Source organism: Cynocephalus volans, chromosome 4 (genome assembly GCF_027409185.1).
Source record: "Cynocephalus volans isolate mCynVol1 chromosome 4, mCynVol1.pri, whole genome shotgun sequence".
NCBI classification, from domain to species: domain Eukaryota; kingdom Metazoa; phylum Chordata; class Mammalia; order Dermoptera; family Cynocephalidae; genus Cynocephalus; species Cynocephalus volans.
In genome coordinates, this window is record NC_084463.1 from 65,417,734 (window position 1) to 65,440,074 (window position 22,341).

The 22,341-nt window shown below is 33.4% G+C and overlaps 1 protein-coding gene across 4 annotated transcripts in view; it reads right to left on the minus strand.

Moving 5' to 3' along the window:
• Positions 1–1,099: 1,099 nt before the first annotated feature.
• LOC134375500 (CWF19-like protein 2) overlaps positions 1,100–22,341 on the minus strand; it is a 100,427-nt gene continuing 79,185 nt past the window's right edge. For 3 of the 4 annotated variants that reach the window (XM_063093978.1, XM_063093976.1, XM_063093975.1), the window contains 3 exons: positions 13,910–14,065; positions 4,622–4,723; positions 1,100–1,727 (listed from right to left, as the gene is read on the minus strand). In XM_063093978.1, coding sequence (XP_062950048.1) covers positions 1,584–1,727; positions 4,622–4,723; positions 13,910–14,065 — 402 coding nt within the window. In that variant the 3' untranslated portion in view covers positions 1,100–1,583. Of the gene's footprint in view, positions 1,728–4,621; positions 4,724–11,454; positions 11,532–13,909; positions 14,066–22,341 lie in introns of all 4 variants that reach the window. The other variant, XM_063093977.1, reaches the window with a different exon arrangement.

The following is a 22,341-nucleotide window of genomic DNA, read 5'->3' on the forward strand; positions in this document are numbered from 1 at the left end:
CTAGATAAGAACAACAAAATAATTATTTACATATTTAAGAAGAGCAAAAGGAAGGTACATAGGTATAAATGCATGTATACTGGTAGATGTGGTAGGAATTCCCTTCCACTTGCTTCTATTTTCTCAGCAAACTAAGAAGGTCATCAGCTTAGAATGAAAAGACGGCAGGTATGAAAATAGTCCATTAGCACTGTACTCAAATATTCTTAGCATTTATCATATTGTGCTATAATTATTTATGTACCTGTCTCTTTCTCCATTAAACCATAAAATAATTTAAGGTAGGGGAAATACTTTTTACTTTTGCACTACCGCATGTAACACAGTGCTTTACAAGTATACGTTAACTCACTGATCGAATAAATGAATGTTACAGATTCCTTTAAGACTGGAGCAAAGCCAAAAGAGTTTGAAAACAGCAATAAATGAAATACTGTCAAAAATCTATTTGATATATATGCTTATATGTAATTTGCAAATATTGAAAAACGGATACCATTAAGCTTCAACTTATTTGTGAAAGTAAAAAAAACTACACACAGAACATAAACATTTCTCTTTTTTAACATGCTAATAATAACATCCTGATATTAAAAATAATCTATAAAGTTATGAGTTATTCTGCAGTCTGCTTCACACTGATTCTAGGTAGTCAACATTTCATGACAAAATGTCAAGGCTGAGAATCCAAAACAACAAGATCTTTGAAAAAGACTTACTGCAACAATATCTTCCATATAAAAAAGAGCAGGAATACTCCCACACCACAGCCATATTTTATAAGTACAGGGTTTTCTCTTGACAAATTAAGTAATTTAGATCAAGTGACAACAACAGAGAGTGCTCCTAACATGTAGAATACTCTCATTATTTAAGATTTTGTGATAATCGATATAACCCCAAAACAATGATTTGGCTACAAATTTGAACTTTCATACAAACCCCAAACAACTGTAAATTGTGTTATCTGGAACAATTACTTTTAAAGCCACCAAAATTCAAAGATACTATTAATAAATCCAGAAATTAAAACAAACTTGAATCGTGAATATATTTTATCATTTAATCCTTTAATACTTCTGAAACATTATTTTTCCTTTAACAAAAGGTATAGTAGTCATACTATATGCTAGTGGTAGAAAATTAAGATCTCTTCTACAAAATCCTATTGAAAGAAATCTCACTTAGTCTTATTCTAAAAACTGTAAAAGAAGCTAGGCAATAGACTTAACCTCGAAGTAGACCCACTTCCCTCTGAACAAAAGATTTGCTATGCTTCCTAGATATCCCTTCAGAAAAGCTTTCTCTAAATAAACTGTCTAGTTTTGAACACCAGGAAGTAAGTACAGAACAGGAATGTGAGCATGTCATCCAACATATCTGCCCTTACTCCATGGTCACTAAAATGAAGTCCACAGGAACAGGTGGGGAGGAAAAAAATGATGCATGGTTGTCAGATACCCAGAGGAGTTTGCTGCCGTGACTCTCTTTACCTGTGACCTAAGGGTCAGTTGTTTATGCAGATGCAATGGAAATAAAATTGAATGGGACCTGAAGAGGATAGTAAAAAGGAAACGTACACTTCAACATTTTTTACTTTTGGTGAAGTCATATGGTTTCCACCACTGAGCAAACTGCAGTGCTTTCTTTCTCTGATCTTCAAAGCTTTCTCGGATTCCTTTCCTCCAAAGTCTTGGTTCTATATCCAGCATTCCACCAATTATTTCCTTTCAATGAATGAAAAAAATACAAACAAATGCATATATAAATACTAATAAAAATAGGAATGAAATTATTGTTGTTTATGCTGCTATTAAATATAACAATAAGTAGTTCTCCATGACAATGTTCAAATGTTGCATAATTATTCGTTTCCAATTAAAAAAAAAATCCTGTTTTCAATTAGTTCCAACTATGTAAACTCTGATTCTAGGAGTCCTCCCCATGTCTTCTGTCAAGCAATTTGTCCATTTCGTTGCTTAGCACATCTAACAGGCAGTACCAAAGGGGAGGATGAGAAAGTGAAATTTAATTATTTTGGTCCACATTACCTGCTCTGGTAAACAGTTTGGAGAAAAGGTTAATCAGCTTGTGGCAATTATTAACTTTGTTGCTCAATGCAGTTGAATCTCAGGCTAATGTTCTCTCTGTTACACAGTATATTTATAAACCAGTTTCTTCCACTACTTGCTGGAGATATTTTTTCAGGAAACAAAATCATATTTTAATACTAACCTAAGTAAATCTAGAATTAAAAATTATAAATCACCTTCACTTAAAAATTTAGTTACATTCTCAAGCCTTGAAAAGAATGTCTTTTTGGTTATCTGCTTATTATTCTAGATAATTTCCTTCATGATCCTCTTCTTGTGCTATTAGCTATAGAAACTAATCAAATTTATGCATGTGAATATCCATGCACAGAAAGATAAGGGAAGATCTCTAATGCTTGGAGGGCAGTATAGTAATAAAGAAAAACACTGGACTAAGGATCAGATTCTGCATATTTAGTCTAACTCTATCAGACTGTGTGGTGAAATATTGGACAAATTATGTAACCTCTCTAAGACACAGGTTCTTCATCTTTACTCGGTAAATATACCATGGGGACCTACAATGCACAAGCAAATGCTGAATACTGAAGAACATACAGAGATAACTAACATAGAGCTATCTGTCTTCAGAGAGCTTTAACATGAGCTGTGGTGGGAGCCAGAATAATGACTCAGCTATATGAAAGCCTTTCTTACAAAACAGAATAAGGTAAGTGCATAAGCAGACCATTTGGAGACTTAAAAGAAGAAAAAATTCTATTTCTTGAATAAATCAGGAGAAGCTTCATGAAAAGAAGACTTCTTTTCATTAGGAAAGGGAAATAAATGAGCCAACAGAAATAGCAGTCTGTATAAAACATCAAGAGAAACAAATTGAGATTTACTGCAAGATTTCTCAGCATCAGTTCAAGTAAGCAATATAGTTTAAGAAAGCCTAGCTTATAAATTAATCTGAAACTGTCTCTATAATATACCAAATTTTGTTTTACATGTACCACACAGGATTGATTCTTGCTCTGTTACTGAAGCAGCTGTTAATAAAAAGAGACCATCCCAATAATCTCTTCTTGCTGTCTGAGCAATTACTCAGGTATCAGGCTGAAGGGAGGAGTTCTTGTGCCCACAGGTTATCTCTTGAAAAAGCAAATTTTGAGAAAAATGGCTCAGTGACAGAATGTTGACTAGGGGAAACTTTGCTTTTATCCTTAAAACAGTACCATATAAACCAATTTACATGCATAATATATGAAGGGGGGCAATCTACCAAATCTACCAATTAAATTTATTCAAGAAAAAAAAGGGTATTTTACTTCCTTTTCACTAGAATCAAGATCTAACAAAATAAATCCGGAGTCACAGAGACTTCAATTAGGAAGCTACTGAATAACAACGGGGTTTTTCAGAGCAGAAAAAAAAAACAAATTTCTTTCTAGGTAACTCTGGGGCAAAAAAAAAAAAAAATGAAAATTTCTCAAGCAAAAATTTCTGTAACATATTGTAATGTTTTAAAGATACATATGACTTTGGACCCCTGGTTAATCCATTAAGAACAACAGCATAAAAAGTTTTAAATCTAAACCTCTGGAGTTGAGATTCCTCCTGACACATCCCTATTCACTGTAAAAGATGGCCTTGTGAGGAGATGAAAGTGGGGAGGAAGGGGACAGCAGGGTGGGGAAGAGGGAGCAACCCAAGCAGAGTTCATCTAGGCCCCTCTAATTTAGAGGAACTGACTACAAAGGGATGATATGAGCTGAAAGACCGGAGCTACACTAGACTGAAAGGCCACTTCTACAGCTATTACTGCCCAGACTTCTTTTAACTGTTTCAGTAGCTGCATTAATTTCATTTCAGTTCCTGACACTAACTTATGTACACTTCCCAGATACTCCACAGACCTCTAATTTAAGGTCTACATCCCTACTAGAACATACTGGAAATTAAAAGATCTGTACTCTAACATCTGCCCAGAAACTATTTGTATGAAATGAGTCATGTATTCTTCTTGTCCTATAACTTGCTTAACTATAAATGAAGAAGTGAGATAATTTGTTCTCTAGTTCAACCACAACCATATGCACCTCTGTTTCTGTCACTTAGTAGCACATAACCATGGGCAAATTAAGTAATCTCTCTATAGCTCAGTTTCTTCACCTGTGAAATGAAAGTTATAACAACATCTACACAACAAGTTATTGTGAGCATTAAATGGGTGCTTAAAACAGTAGCTGGCACACTGTAAGCCCTTAATAAGTGTCAGCAATTATCATCATTAAAGCACAAGGCTGGCTAACTCCAAAAGAAAATATTTATAGTCACTACTGTTGACACTGGCAAGAAATGTCTGGCTCCAAAGTGATAATCCTGAGGCTGTTATAAACATCCTGGGATATTTATATTAATAATTACAACGTTTATTAATAATTACAAGGTTCACTCTAAAAACTGGGTGGGGAAGTACTCACTAACCTCACTATACACTGTGCCCAAAGTTTTGATTTCCCTTCGAAAGAAAAATGTTAACCAAATTGCTAAACTCTGGAATTTTATCAAATTTGTGAGCATACCTTTCCAAAGTAATGAGGGAATTTGTGTTGATCTTCAATAACATGGGCAAACCCTCCTTGAAGGCCAAAGTCCACAGAGAAGTAAGGTAAGCCTCTGGGCACCTAAACAAACAGACAAATCACACATAAAATACAACATGAAATCAGAAGGTAATGCTTAGTATCTCTTCCTGCTCTCTGAGATGACAGTAATTAAGCATCCCTCAAGATAAATGTACACAATAAATTTACAATTCTAGAGATACTTAAGCAATGACCTAACTTTCTAAGGAAAAGATTTCATTTTGGTAGTGTTTCAGCCAGACAGCTCATCATATCTAGCAATTATAATCAAAACCAATTAATTTCCTGTCATTAGGGAAAAATGGGGAAATTTTCTTTTGTATAACCAAAGAATAATTTTTCTTAGACTGCACAAATAAAAGAATAAGTATATGCTTTCCTATATTTTACTCACAATGCAGAACAGGAAGAGAGGCCTGGGCTATATACTTAAAGCTTTGCTTACAATATTCCTGAATCTTTACTACTACATATTTATCAAAGGTAAATTAAACAAGAACAATCAAAATTTTTTATTAACGGGTGAGATGGACATAGCAACACTTAGTTTATCAACCTCAATTCAAAATATTTCCAGGATTAACTCTCTTTTCATCTTTCCTTCTCTTCCTTCCCTTCCCTCCTTCTCTACACACACACACACACACACACACACACACACACACACACACACACACACACACACACACACACACACACACAGAGGAAATACTTTAAACTATATCTTGACTGGCTGGAAAAGACCATAATTTCTTGCTTTCTCTCTCAGTGGAGTAGATCTTGTGTCCTTGCAAGATTTTCTTCCAAGCCCCAACTCTGTCACTAGAAATTGCTCAAGTGAGTCAATTTATAACAACATTTCCCTTCTCTAATCCCTTCATCCAGTCAGCATTTACTCACTGGGGCACTGAATCACATATTTCTACTTAACTATATGAATTCTATATCCTCAAGATGGTACAACTTGGAATTGCATAATGGTATGGTGGAAAGAGAGTAGTCATCTTGAAATATTATAAAGCAATTAAAATTAGGGCTCATAAAGAGAGTTGTTCATGTTATAGGAAAAGCATAAGTTTGAAAAAAAATTTTAAAATAGTGTATAACAAAATGCAGAGAAATGGGTTACTGTTTTGTGGCTTTATAATTTTCTATATTTCCATATTAATACAATAATCTTGTATGACCTTGACTGCTAAGAAAAAATAAAATAAAAGAGACAGACAAAGCTCTAATTACAGATAGGATGCTTGTAAGTGTGTGACCTTAGGCAAGCTATTTAACATCTCTGAGACTCATGAGAAATATGAAGAGTTCAGAAGTTTGCTGTGAGGATCAAATAGGACAATTTACATGAAGTGCCCAGCCCAGTTCTTGGCATATAAAAGATTATTCACATATAGAAGATCACTACTTTCCTTTCCATCTCCATACAAGAATGGTCTGTGCAAACCTCATGGTCAAAGAAAAAAGGCTCTATTACAATATTTTTGCCATCTGAACTAGGTCAGCAGGTATGAAGCATGAATCTAAGAGGACTAAAAGGATGTTATGGAACTATATCAACTAAAGGATAGTACTTTGAGAGAGAGAAATAACTTAAGGAAGAAATGTATGATGACACTACGCAAGCCTTTTGTTTGTATCATACTGTGGTAGGTGGAATAATGGCCTCCTACAGATTTCAGTGCCTTCCCTAGTCTACAATTTTCCATGAATATGTTACCTTACATGGCAAAAGACACTTTGCAGATGTGATTAAGTTCAGGATCTTGAAATGAGGAGATTATCCTGGGTTACCCAGATGGGCCTAATGTAATCACAAGGATACTTAAAAGAAAGAGACAGGAGGGCCAGAGTCAGAGAAAGATTGGAGGATACTACAATTTTGGCTTTGAAGATGAAGGAAGGGGCCACAAGTCTCAAAAGGCACATGGCTTCTAGCAGCTGGAAAAGGCAAGGGAATGGATTCTTCTCTGGAGCCTCCAGAAGGAATGCAGGCCTGCTGACACCTTGATTTTGGCCCACCGAACCCCATTTCATACTTGTGATCTCCAGAACTATAAAATAATAAATTTGTGGTGTTTGTTACAGCAGAAATAGGAAACTAATATACATACCAAGGCTCAACAAAACTACAAACCACTACTGAAAGAAATTAAAGACGACACAAAAAGATGGAAAGACATCCCATGCTCTTGGATTGGAAGAATGAACATCATGAAAATGTCCATACGACCCAAAGCGATCTACAGATTCAATGCAATTCCCATCAAAATACCAGTGACATTCTTCATAGAAATAGAAAAAACAATCCTAACATTCATATGGAACAACAAAAGACCCCAAATAGCCACAGCAATCCTGAGCAAACAAAATTAAGCCACAGGCATAACACTGCCTGACTTCAAATTATACTACAAAGCCACTGTAACAAAAACAGCATGGTACTGGCATAAAAACAGACACTCAGACCAATGGAACAGAATGGAGAACCCAGAAATCAACCCACAAACTTATAGCCAACTGATCTTTGACGAAGGCAACAAGAACATGCATTGGCGAAAAGACTGCCTCTTCAATAAATGGTGCTGGGAAAATTGGACATCTATATGCAAAAGAATGAAACTAGATCTGTACCTCTCACCATACACCAAAATCAACTCAAAATGGATTAGACTTAAGTATGAGACCTGAAACCATAAAGTTACTAAAAGAAAACATAAGGGAAATACTTCAGAAGTAGGCAAAGACTTTATGAGTAAGACCCCAAAAGCATAAGCAACAAAAGAAAAAATAAACAAATGGGAGTATACCAAACTAAAAAGCTCCTGCACAGCAAAGGAAACAGCCAACAGAGCCAAAAGACAACCTACAGAGTGGAAGAAAATATTTGTGAACTATACATCCAACATGGGATTAATATCCAGAATATACAAGGAACTCAAACAACTTCACAGTAAAAAATCAAATAATCCAATTAAAAAATGGGCAAAGGAGATGAACAGACATTTTTCAAAGGAGGACATACAAATAGCCAAGAGGTACATGAAAAAATGCTCAACATAATTAATCATCCGGGAAATGCAAATCAAAACCGCACTGAGATATCATCTCACACCAGTTAGATTGGCAATTATTAAAAAGACTAAGAATAACAAATACTGATGAGGATGTGGAGAAAGAAGAACTCTACTACACTGTTGGTGGGATTGTAACATAGTAAAGCCATCACAAAAAAAAAAGCATGGAGGTTTCTCAAACAACTGCAGACAGAACTACCACATGATCCTGCAATCTCACTTCTGGGTACATACCCAAAGGAATGGAAATCATCATGTCGAAGGGATACCTGCACTCCCATGTTCATCACAGCTCTATTTACAATAGCCAAGATATGGAACCAACCTAAATGTCCATCAATGGACAACTGGATAAGGAAATTGTGGTATAAATATACAATGGAATACCACTCAATCATAAAAAAAAGAATGAAATTCTGCCATTTGCAGCAACATGGTTGAGCTTGGAGAAAATTACGTTAAGTGAATAAGCCAGACACAGAAAGAGAAATACCACATGTCCTCACTCAGAAGTGTGTGTGTGTGTGTGTGTGTGTGTGTGTGTGTGTGTGTGTGTGTGTGTGTGTGTGTGTAGTGGGGGGAAGAGAAAAGAGAAGAGAGGGAGGGAGGGAGGGTGGGGGAAAGGAAAGGAAAGGAAAGGGAAAGGGAAAGGGAAAGGGAAAGGAAAATAAATGAAAGACCATAATAATACATTAATCTTTCAGAAGGAGAGAACAAGTCTATGGTTATTAGAGGTGGGAGGGGAGAAAGGAGAGGGGGATAAAGAAAGATTAGATAAGGGGCATAAAGAATAATTGTGATGTTTAATAATAAATATGCTAATAATATTGATTTGATAAACATATGTTGTACACAGGTGATGGTAGTCAACATTGCACCCCCAAATATGTATAATCAATTATGCTTCAATAAAAATATAAAAATTTTTTAAAAGTACTGACAGAATTACAGTAAGAAATTTTATTTATGGTAGAAAAACAGTAATATCTGAATTTTTTCCTTTTATTCCAGGTGTTACTCCTGACTTCCTATAAGTATCTTTGAGTTTAAGGTCTCTGCTAAACCTAAACTTTAGAAGTAACTTCCTTAGTTTTAAAAAATGTTAGATGTTTTTCAATTGCTATGTTACTACAAAATTAAACTTAAGATAACATTTTTAAAAATTCAGGAAGAATTCTCATGAAATCTCAATGAAAAAGCCTTATGAAAAATGATCACTTTTCCTGACAAGTTATTTATCATCATGCAACTCCTCTGCACTGCACACTCAAATCTGTTTCCCCTGCTACTTTCATGAACTTCACAAGACACTGTAAAGAAACCAACAGACTCATACAACACAAATAGAATGGAGAGAAAAGGGAAAGCTTAAATTTTTTAAAAAGCATAAATTCAAAAAAAATCAGAATGAATTACAAATAAGTGAATCTCTATTACAAGCCAAGAATCTACTTCATGAAAAAAATGTCACTTCATCTCCAATGAAGCAGGCAAAATACTTTACAAAATTACCATGGATATAAAACTTTTCAAACAAGTACAATGAGGTTCTTTCAGAAGTAAAAATAATGTTAAAATAACTCAATATTATTCACTTAATGTTCAGAAACACTTTAATCATTTAAAAAAGACACCGGAAAGCTTGTTAACCTAAAAATTGGCTTTCTTTGGAATTATTCTTATACTAAAGTTTTCTTTCCAACTCTATCTTCATAATTATAGAATCCTAAAGCTAAGAGGGACCTCAAGAGGTCATCTGGTCAACCCCCATCCACTGTGACTCTCGAATAGTCTCATATACAGGAACTATGTGATGCCTTAGTAAAGGCAATTGTTGCTATCTTTGAAATGCTTTTAGGTTGAATATACAACTGCTGTTCTTATAAGGATCTGTATCTGAATTTTATTTTCTGTATTGGTTAAGTTAAAAATATTAAGGCTTGCTGGCTACTTAACTCAGGTACTCATCTGGGTTTTAAAAAACAAATAAGTAATGGATACTGGGTGGTTCACTAGTAAGAAACTATATATACATTATAGCAAATGGAGAATGATATATTTAAATTTCTTACTTTAAAATATTTTCTACTGTCATTAAAAGTGTGCTCTGAAAGAATATTTAATGGCACGGGAAGCTATGATATGAGAATGTGAAAAACCCAAGGACAAAAGATACATGCACATTAAACACCTTTTTCTATAGGCTCGTAAGGGAGAGAAGTAAATAGGACCTTTAGGGGATTTTTGTTTTTGTTTGTATTTTAATATGTTGTCTGGCCCAATTCTCCAGCAAGAGAACAGAAAATGATTATAGACAATGTTTTAGCTCTTTATATATCCTGGACATTAAGCCCTTGTCAGATACATAGTTTGCAAATATTTCCTCCCATTCCATAGGTTGTCTTTTCACTCTGTTGATTGTTTTCTTTGCTGTGCAGAAGCTTTTTAGTTAGATATAATCCCACTTGTCTACTTTTGCTTTTATTGCTTGTGCTTTCAAGGTCTTTAACCTCTGAATAAAAACTATTTCTTCAATAATAAAATAAAATTTGAATCTTTTGACTGCAGTATAGTAAGTGTAATAAGGAATCCTATCAGTCACATGACATGTATTGGGAATGTGGCTTTCCAAAAGAAGAAATAGGGGAGAAATACTCTACTGACATCTGCTACAACAGGGATTGGCAAATTTTTTCTGTAATAGGTTCTCATAAAATATTTTAGGCTTTGGGGATCATATAGTCTCTGTTGGGACTACTCAATTCTTGCCTTGTAGCATGAAAGCAGCCATAGACAAATACATAAACAAATGAGTGTGCCTGAGTTCCAACAAAAATTTGTTTACACAAACAGACAGAAGAATGAATTTAGCATGAAGGTTTGAGTTGCCAACCCTGGCACTAAAAAATAAGCACAACAAAGACAAGAATCTTCTGTTTTGTTCTACTATTTTACAAAAAGCACCTAGAACAGTGCCTGAAAAATAGCAGGCACTCAGTAAATATTTGTAGAATAAATTATTTTTTTAACAGAAAAACAAAAAAGAAATCCATACTTCTATTAAATCTCTATTACATTTAACTTATATTTCTAGAAAAGAGAGAGGCTATTACAGAAGTACTCAACTTACGTGCAACTTATATTCAAAAGGTGATCTGCAAATCAAGATTAAACTATGAAACACGGTGAAGCAAGTCTCCAAAAGAATCCATCTTAACTCAACTACTGTTTTAAAGGAACATAGCAGGAAATCTTCATGTAAGAAAAAGAAAATGAGTTCCAAATTCAAATTGGAGCCTCTAGAAAATTTCTTCTCCCAGAGTAATTCCATTAACAAGAAGGCTGCACTCACCACTTGTCCCACAGGAGCTGAGAAGCCCACCAGAGGAGCTCTCAGGGCAGAATCTAATGGTTGCCACAACCAATTATAGGGACTACAATGGCAGAGGACTGAAGGTCAGGAAGAGAAACGTTCATATGAACAAATAAAAACCCTCTACAAACAAATAAGCATTTTCTAGGGCAGCTGGGAAGAAAATAATTTTTTTTTTTAAGTTGTGGAATGAGTTACTTCACCTTTAGACACTCGGCCAAATGGTTTCTTTTAAACTAAGACATGGAAAATGATGAAGATTCTGAACACTATGGTAATTTCTTATACTAGAAAAAAAATTGGTACTTACAGACTTCCTGATATCTTTAGAGGAGAGATCAATTAACTTCTTGTTCATAGACCACTCTTCATCAGATTCCATTATGGCTTTCTAAGAAATTACAAAGAGACCATTTAAAACAAAGTAATACAGCGAATTAATTACATTATTCTGAATGAATTAAGGCTTTAATTTTAGTTATTTAAAATTGGAACTTTTTAATTTTGTAAAGTACTATCTTTAGCCAAAGACTATGTTCTTTTTTATTTATTTATTTATTTTAATTGACACATTGTAATCATACATGCTTAGGGGTATATTGTGATGTTTTGATACATATGTATGTTGTGTAACGATGGGCCAGGATAGTTAATGTAACCATCACCTCATGCATTTATCATTTCCTTGTGGCAAAAACATTCAAAAGCCTCTCCTTTAGCTATTATGTAATATACAAAACTTAACTGCTAATCATAGTCACCCTACTGTACAACAGGACATCAGAACTTATTCTTCCTATCTAATTGTAATTTCGCTCTGGTTGGCCAGCCTCTCCATGTCTTCCCTTCCCACCTTCCCTCCCCAGTCTCTGGTAACCACTGTTCTACTCTCACCAAAGACAATATTCTTTTACTCATTCTTAACTCACAACTCTTGGTCAACTTTACAACACAAAAACAATCCTTAATAAGACTGAGCAACTTAATAGTGAACATAATTTGTGAACATAAAAGTTCACAAATTCCTCACTGCATTCACTAAAATCTACTCAAATAAATTCATTTAGTTTTACTGCTCTTCTTCCAAATATCAACAGAGTAATTCATATGCTTTCTGGCAACCAAGGACTTGAACTATTTCTGCCCATATTATAAAGAAGTAAAAATGTAGGGAATACCTTATAACAGTCTATTTCAAGCTGATGTCAACTTAACTGTGATTTATATACAACTCTACACATTTTATGTTTTTGATGGCAGAATTTATACAGCTGTAATTTGTCAATTTGTAATTGAAAAAAAAATTTTTTTTAAATGCAGGGAAAGAAAAGTACACAGAAATGGGATTCAAAGACTTCCTAGGCTAAGCAGTATGACTACTATTTTTGATAAAAGAAATATTTAATAAAAAGAAAAGCCAGGATGATTAACATAAAATAACCTCATTTTTTTACAGTATCACTATTAATGAAGAAAATTTTAAAGATGACATTAACATTGAAATAAGTACAACTGAAATACATCAGATGTACTGCTGTCCCCTATTTAAAAGGTATCAGTTAATTGGCTTCACGTTAAAATATAGCATATTCAATATAAAATTGAAATCAAATCAAATAATAAATAAAATGCATATTTAATGATCATAAAAGGCTTAGTGTAGAAGAGAAAGTGATACATAAGTCTGCTAAGAGATGACATTTCTGTCACCCCACATGAGCAACAGTGGCTGTTCTGTGCTGGGCCACATACCTCAAATACCTCTAGTCACAATCACCTAAGACTACTGAGAAATACAGAAAAACACACTGAAAAAAGTATAATAATCACTTTCTCAACTAAATTTGGCTAACGTAGGACTGGCATGAATCTTTGGGATTATCTAGCTTATTCTCTTATACTTTAATGGCATAAGTCTTCACATCAAATAATCAGATTGTCTTTAAAGATTTCTACAGAGAAAGAAGATATTTATCAACTCATAAACCCTGAAAGATTTTATAATACTTTTTATTTGATCTTACAGTTCATATAAATAAATTTTACCATCCCATATTGTGTAAATGTTTCATATGCATCTTCTTAACCCAGCTCACAAAACATTACCTTTCTTTTTCTCTGGACATGTTAATACTTCATATATGGTTCTATATTTACGCATTTGTATTATTCTATAAATCGTATTCAGATCAGCATGAAGCACATACTATTTGGTAAAAGCTGTCTGAATGTTTAATGACAGTTATCTGGTTACAAACTCTAATCATTTATTATGTTTCCAAAAATGTACATCGTGTTGGAAATTTTTCTTTTTACAAATAGCATGATGAGATATTAAATACTAAAACTTATAGCAATAACTTGTTTCAACAACTGTAATTTGTACTGTTTGTATGTTATTATCTTTGGCTCTAATGTATTTCAATAATCAGTTTTCTAGAATTATGACTACAATTTTGATTTGAAAGTGCTTCAAAGTAAAACCTTGCTTTAATTTGAAAAGTGAAAAATTAAAATGAAATTATTCGTTACCATTTGATAGTCTATTCATGCTTCTAAGTATGACCTTTTAAAAGGTTAAAATCTCAAATTTCCTTGATGAAAATTTATACTGCAGAATATCTTGTGCTTTACTTCATTTCTTTATATGATATAAAATTTAATATAAGTACTTGTATATCAGGGAAAAAATATAACAAAGATAACTGTATTCATAAAATAGAACTACAGCAAAAAATAAATATGTATGCAAAGACTAGCTATAAATACCTTAAAATAGATGGGAGCCATATCACCAACTTCCTTTGGAAGAGGAATGCAGTCATAAACCATGTGATACTGTTTCTTCATGCTCATATTAGTCTCTAAAAAGATGCAGTCCAATCCCTTAACTTCAAACATCTTTACCAATGATTTTCTGAACATCTAAAGAAAAAAAACAAGGTAAATAAAGCATACAGGAGATTCAAGATAAAGCACACGAGATTCAAAATATGAAAACAATAAAAAGCACAATAAATCCCTTCAAAAAACCCAGAAAATAATGTCTGAACTCTATAAAGTCATCTTATAGTTATGTTACTTTCTAAATCTACTACATAATTTCACATATTTAAGCAATGTTTTTTAAAACTGAAACCTCCTCTCTATATATTGGAAATGGTTCTAGTAAACTGAGAAAAGGAATAGATAAAATTTAACTTAGGAGGTAAAATATACAGAACTGACAGTAAAATCATAGGAAAATATCCATGAGCCAAAAAGGTACTCTGAGTAGATGGGCACCCTTAAATTCAGGAAGCCAAATATACCAAAGTTGAAAAGTAAGAGGGTTTTCTTTTCTCAAAGAGCTAAGATTTATTATACAATCCATTATATATGTATACATGTATTTCAAACTCTTAGGCCTGAGGAACAGCTGTTTGTAGAGGGTGGTTGAATGAAGCTGAATGGTTCAGGATGTCTGCATGCAATCATGTGACACCCCTTGCAGTATAGGATGGAGTTAGGGGTAGAAAGAAAGGAGAGCTGGCTGCAGGATGGGCACCAGAGGCCAGCTCTCCCCACACCACTATGCTCTAGTGTGGCCCTCCAATGTGTCTGAGAATTTATATTCAAAGTTGGCCTTGTAGGTTGTTACACAAATATATTTATCTAAGTAGGAAGATAATACACATTTTACCTAGATTTTTCAGCTTGATTTATAACATTTTAATTAAACTTTTTTATTTTGAGGTAATTAGCAATATAGAGAGACCCCATTATCAGTTTCCCATTATGATAATGTCTTACAAAACTATAGAACGATATCACAACCAGGATATTGACAGTGATACAGTCAAGATATGAGCAATTCCAACACCAATCATAAGGATCTCTCCTGTTGCCCTTCTATAGTTGCGGTCACTCTGCACCGTACTGACTCCCCAAAACCTCCCTCGCCTTAACCTCTGGAAACCACAAATCCACTCATTTCTTTAATTTTGTCATTTCAAGAATGTTATATAAATAGAATCACGTAATCTTTTGGGTTGACTTTTTAAAATCAGCATAATTCCCTGGAAATCAATCCAGGTTGTTACATGTATGAATAGTTCAATCCTTTTTATTACTGAGTAGTATTCCTGACATGAATGTACCAAAGTATGCTTAACCATTCACCTTTATCAGATAATCTGTACTGTAGCTATATAGTAAGTCTTGCAATCAGGTAAGATTGACTCCTGTCACTTCGTTCTTCTTTTTCAATTTTGCCTTAGCTATTTTAGTTCCTTTGCCTTTCCATATAAAGTTAAGAATAATCTTGTCCGCACCTACAAAAATTCTTGCTGGAATTTTTATAAAAATTGTGTTAAACCTTTATATTAACTGTCATTCTTTACTATGTTGACTCTCCTAATCCATAAACATGGTCTCTCCATTTATTTGATCTTTTTTAGATTTCTTCCATTGGTGTTTTGCGGTTTTCAGCATACAAATTCTGGACATGTTTGGTTAAATTTAAACCTAAGTATCAACCATCCTCAGTATTTGTGGATTCCGTATTTGCAAATTTTGCCTACTTGCTACCATCTACTTGCAATCACAAAATCAATTCTCACAGCAATTTTGAAGTCATTTGCAGACAAGTGTAGAGCAGTGGAAAATTTGAGTCACCTGACATACACATTCCCAGCTGAGGTTGAACAAAGTGATGACCTGCCTTGTTTCAGTTCTCATCCTGTAAAGTGTCTTTTTTGTGGTCTATTTAGTGCCACATTTCCACATTTGTGCTTTTTGATGCTGATTTCCCTGTTTAAAATGACCCCAAGCATAGTACTAAAGTGTCGTCTAGTGTTCCTATGCATTACAAGACCGCGATGTGCCTTATGGAAAAAATACACGTTAGATAAGCTTCATTCAAGCAGTTGCTAGTCTTTGTTCTGAGGGTTTTTATTTTGATTTTGAAAGTTTTTATCATGAATGGATGTGAATTTTGTCAAATGCTTTCTTCATCGATTGATATGATCATGGTGAATTACGCTGATTCATTTTTTAATACAGAATCAGTCCTGCATACTTGGTATAAGCCCCACTTGACCATAGTGTATAATTCTTTTTATATATTGCCAAATTCTATTTGTTAATATTTTGTTTTAAAATGCTGCATCTATATTCATGAGGGATATTAAGCTGTAGTAGTTTTTTTGTTTTGTTTTTGCTTTTTAAACTGTCTTTGTGGTATCAGGATAACACTAACTTCATAAGATGAGATGGAAAATATACCCTCCTCCTCTATTTTCTATAAGAGATTATATAGAGTTGGTGTCAATTCTTCCTAAATAGTTTGGTAAAATTTTCCAGTGAAACCATCTGGGCTTGGAGACTTAGTTTTTAGAAGTTTTAAATTATAAATTCAATTTCCTTAATAACTTTAAGGTTTTTCAAATTTGGTATTTTATATTGAATGAGTTGTAACAATTTGTGTATTTCAAGGAATTGGCTCATTACATATAAGTTGTCAAACGTTGTATAGTTCATTGTATAGATTGACATCTAAGTTGTCAAACATTGTATGTTCATATTATTTCCTTATTATCCTTTTGAGGTCTGCAAAGTCTATATGATATCCTGTTTATTACTAATATTGGTAACTTGTGTCTTCTCAATTTTTTTCTTTATCAGTCTTGCTGGAAGTCTGTTAGTTTTATTTATCTTTTTAAAAACCCCAGCTTTTTTTTTCTATGGTTTTTCTATTTTCAATTTCATTGATTTCTGTTTTTATCTTTATTACACCCTTTTGTTTGTTTTGGATTTACTTTGCTCTTCTTTTTTTCTAGGTTATTATGGTGAGATTTTTCCTCTTTTCTTATATAAGTTTTTAGTTCTATAAATTTCTCTCTCAGCACTGTTTATCTGTGTCTCACAAATTTTAACATGTCATTTTATCTTAATTCAGTTCAATATATATATATTTTTTATTTCTCTTGAGATTTCTCTTTGACCCATAGATTATTTAGAAGTGCACTGATTAATTTCAAAGTATTCTGTACCTCTGTTATTTGTTGCACACACATTTAGGGCTGCTATGTCTTCCTGGTGAATTGACCCTTTCATCCTTATGTAATGTCGCTCTCTTCTCTGGTAATTTTCTCTGCTCTGAAGTCTACTTTATCTGATAAATATAGCCACTCTTGCTTTCTTTGGATTAATGTTTACATGATATACAAGGGGTCTTCAAAAAGTTGATGGAACGATTCATCTTATCTTTCAATTCCATTTTTTCACAAACTATTTGGATTGCTCACCTATATACTTCCATGCTTTCACATTCTACCTGCGATGTTATTACATTTAAAGTGAGTTTCTCATATACAGCATATAGTTGGGTCATGTAATCCCTTCTACCAAACTCTATCATTTAATTTTATACTTAATACTGTTTATAATTTAAATAATTACTGATCTAGTAGGAACATTTTATTTTTTGTTTTCTGTTTGTTCTTCTTCTTTTATTTGTCTCCTTCCTTTTTCCTGACTTCCCATGGTTACTTGAACATTTTTAGAATTCCATTTTGACTTATTTATAGCGCTTTTTAGTCAATCAATTTGTATAGTTTTTTAAGTCATTCTAAGTGGTTGCTGTAAGCATTACATTATATATAATTTATTACAGTCTGCTGAGATTATTCTACCAGATCAAATGAAATACAGAAACCTTACTTCCCTGTATGTCCCTTACCCTCCTCCATTTAGAATATAATTGTCTTAAATACTTCCTCTGCATTCACTTAGAACCACATCAGATGCTGTTATAATTTTTCATGTCAGTCATCAACCACAATTAAGAAAATTATGGGAACAGGGAAATGTATTTACCCATATTTTTACTTATTTCATTGTTCTTTCTTCCTTTCTGATTTCCTAAGATTCTTTCTTTTATTATTTCCTTTCTGTTTAGAGAACTTCCTTTAGTCATTCTTTTAGGACAATCTTGCTGGTGACATATTCTCTTTGTTCTCCATCATCTGAAATGTCATTCCCGAAGGATATTTTCACTGGAACAGAATTTTAGTTGACGGTTCTTTTCTCTCAGCACTTGGAAACTGTGCCACCTCCCTCTAGCCTCCATGATTTCTGGTAAAAAAAATATGCTGTCATTCAAATTGTATGTCCCTTCTAGTGTATTCCTAGTTGCTTGCTGAAGCACTTTTATGACGGCTGCTTTAAAACCTTTGCCAGATAACTATAACATCTTTGTTATCTCAGTATTGGCATCTACTGAGCCTTTTCCACTCAAGTTGAGATTTTCTTAATAATAAGTAATTTTCAACTTAAACCTGGCCATTTTGGAATTATGAGAGTGGATCTTACTTAAGCCTTCTGTTTTATATGGCTCTTCCTAACAGTGCTCCAGCAGAAGAAGGAGGGAAACTACTTCGTTACTGCCAGGTAGGGAAAGAAGTTCAGGTTCCCCACTCGGCCTCTGTTGATACCCAGAAAGGGGAAAACATACTCATTACTGCTCGGTAGGGGATGAGAGTTCTAAGTTTCCAGTAAGTCTCCACTGATACCATCCTGGCTGGGAGGAGGGGGTGTGCCTCCTATCTGCTCCCCACACGGTCTCCACTGATAGTTACCATCAAATGCCTAGTGTTACATGCACAAAACAAATTAGAAAAAAGAACCAAAGAGGAAAATACACAAATTTGCTTTTGTAACAGTTTTTTAGACTGTCTCTACTTTGCTCGTTATTACTATGTGTATGAATTTTTATTTATTAAAAAAGTTTATTGTTACTTATTTCAATATATAATACTATGGTAAAAAGAAAATTTCATATAGTATAAAAAGGAAAACCATTACTAGAATGGAATTATACATTTGTAACCCAAACTTTTTTGTATAAGAAAAGATGTGGATAAAAAGCAGCAGTAACAATAATAAAATTTTAAATAATACAAAGATTTATCTTACAAACTTCCTCACTTCCTATTTGTTCATACTTCCTTCCTGGTTTAACTCTTGAATAACTGTTCTATTTTCTATCTGGAGAACAGTGAAGAAGGCAGACTCAAGATGTCATAAATTATACAGTGAAAACTGAAAAAATACTAAATTAGCTAGTGACACAAGAATGGTCTAGTATTATAAGATGAAAAACATCATACTAACAGCTCCAAGGAGGATACTCATACGTTTAAGTACTTCTTCCCCTCTACATATGTAAAAGATTTTAATTTAAAAATGAGTTTAATATAATAATTTAAGATGATAGACTCTATCAAAAAGCAAGATTTTCTCCACACTTAATAAATACACTATACATATTTCAATAATATTCATTTTGAAAGTTATATAACAAGTAAACAATGAGGAAAGTTTTTGTAGTTCATTATTACAAGATATACCAAACTATTTTATACTTCAGAGAGATACAGAGATCCCATGTTATGGGGATGACATAAAATTCCTGTATTCCTAGTAAAAACCACTTTGTTCTTTTGGTAACCACTATTTTCCACATTTCTAACCTATCATTACTCATCTAATTGCCCATTCTTCATTTAGTCAATGCATGTGGACTAAAATTCCTTGTAATGAATTTAAGTAAACTATACGTCATTCCTTGTAATGAATTTAAGTAAACTATACATCAGAATGTTGCAGTTCTTAATTTGTATCAAGTCACATTACAAAAAAATCAGGTAAACATGAATAAGTATTTTGAAATTAAAATTATTAAAGCTATATAGAGTTGATTATATAATTTTAATGCTATAATTTATTCAAGTTTTTAACATACAACATTTCTAAATATAAAGTTGTCAGGTTATACAAAGATAAATGCTATGAGACAGGACTGAATATACACATTTATCTCTACTCCCTCCATGTAGTGACCCCTCAAAAATGACACTAAAACAATTTTTTTAAAGGCATAAACCTGCTTGAACAAAGAGTAAGAAAGCACAATAAAAATCAGATCACTCTATACTATCTGACTTAAATGCTAGAAAGCTGGTTCATACCTTGAGGAGGAGAAAAGGTGGGGGTTAGCAAAGATAGCAAAGAAGAAACCCATGCTACACTGCAGAACCCTCAAAAGGCTCAGGAATTGGCAACATCAAGTATGGAAGTGGAGGTGAAGGTGTGGCTAAGAACAGATGACTTAAATGAAACTCTTTTGAAAATGCAATTAACATGCCAGATCACCTCCTTAACCAGGAGGACATTCATTACAGGATTACCCTCTGGAAAAGGTAAGACATAAGTTAACTGAGCTGTGAAAATCAGACACAGCTGATAGTATACAGTCTGAAAACAAGGGTGTTAAAGAAAAGGTTACTTAAGTTCTTAAAAGTTAACATTCTGCCACCTCCAGCCTTCTTCCCCCAACTCAGCTTCCAGAACACTGGCAAGTAGACATAGCTGGCTTAGGCAAAAGACTGAAAGAATCTTTTCTGGAGGGTATGACTACACCCAAGAAAAAGATCTAAAGGTAACAACACTGATGGCTTCCCAGCAAAATCTGGCCTCATCACAACACTCCATAGTTAAGCCCATTGTAGACAAGCATCAATGACCCTCCTTCCTTTCCATCCTATCAATTTGGGATATTTAAAAAAAAGGGCCTACAGTGCCTGACTATAGCATTTGTTCACGCATGTTTGTCAAACAGGTAAGAATAGATTTAAAGGGGACCAAGTTTTACTATATATTTGACAATACTAACAATTCGGATCTTGCTCATTGGAAACTTGCGATTACTCAAACTTGCACTCCTGAAATTTAGAAGTCCAATGCGCTATCCATTGCGCCACGGAGCCACCTTGCACTCCTGAAATTTATCTTTGCATTATCTATTAAATAGAAGGTCTAAAATTAAATTTAAATGTCACTAGATAATGGTTATAAAAATCACTTGAAAGAAGTGGCTCCTGAATTTGCAAACAATATTTTGGGCTATACCATATCATTTTTTAAAAATATATCTAATAAAAGAGGTAATTATAAGGATATTTGCCAGAGTATAATGAACTCCAGTTGTCATACGTACTTGAAAGTAAAAACAAAAAATGCATTTCTGTAAATAGGCTAGGATTCAGATATTTCATTAGTTCACTATCCTACGGTAATTTATAACTTCTAACAATTTTTTTATTATGTTACACAAAAAGAGTTAGAATGCCATTATTTACATAAAACAATTTGGCTTTTCCTTCCCCTCTCAAGTTTCTATAATGCATCTGGCTTCTAAAATCTGCTAAACTATAACATAACCTATACTATAATATACCATACCTTTGGGTAGAATTAATGAATAATTTTATCTCTACATTTCTCACAGCATATACAATATCATATCTGTTGAAAATAAATTTCTTCCTATCAACTTCAATTTCTTCATCAAGGAGCTTAATTTTTTATAGAAATATAAAATATATAACTAGATTCTTGTAATTGCTTAAAATCTTTTCTGCACTGTATTTTCCTCTAGGTTAAATCAATTTTATATGTAAAAGTTTTAAAAGGCATCCCAGAAAAATTCTAAAATAATTCTGAAAACCAAATTTCCATACTTTCCACCTTAAATTACCTATTGGCACTGGCATCAACTACTAGGAAAAAAAACAAACTTTCATATCAAAACTACTTGTCCACATTCTTACCCTTGCTTGGCCACAGATGCAATAAAACAATCTGCCCTTTCAAATTTCATAGAATAAATTTAAAAAGTGAATGGAGTACAAGACTAAATTTCATGAAATGTCATCAAAATATCTCCTTTTCTGACACCTTTATCAGCATGCTGCAAAAACTAGTATAGTAGTCTCTTCTGAAGTCTTACAAAGTTCACATGTTCTAACTAGAGCTCCCTGTAACCCCTATTCAGTTGTCAGGCATTAGAAAAACAACAACAGTTTTCTTTGTTATTATTTTGGTCATTATTAGGTCTTGAAATAATTCAGTAACCATTTCAACCATGTTGTGCCTTTTACTCTCTTAAAAAATCAGCCATAAAAACAAATTGCTGAATCTAAAAGCTGGGCCAGGATATGAAGGAACAAGGGCAGAAATCAAAGCTAGAAATAAAAACACCACAAAATCACAGCAGCAGAGAAGGCCAATTCCATTACAGGAAAATGCGGCAAATGCTGAATATAAACCTCTAACTCCCAAAATTTCTTTACATTGTCTGAAAAATTCTTTCCTTTTGG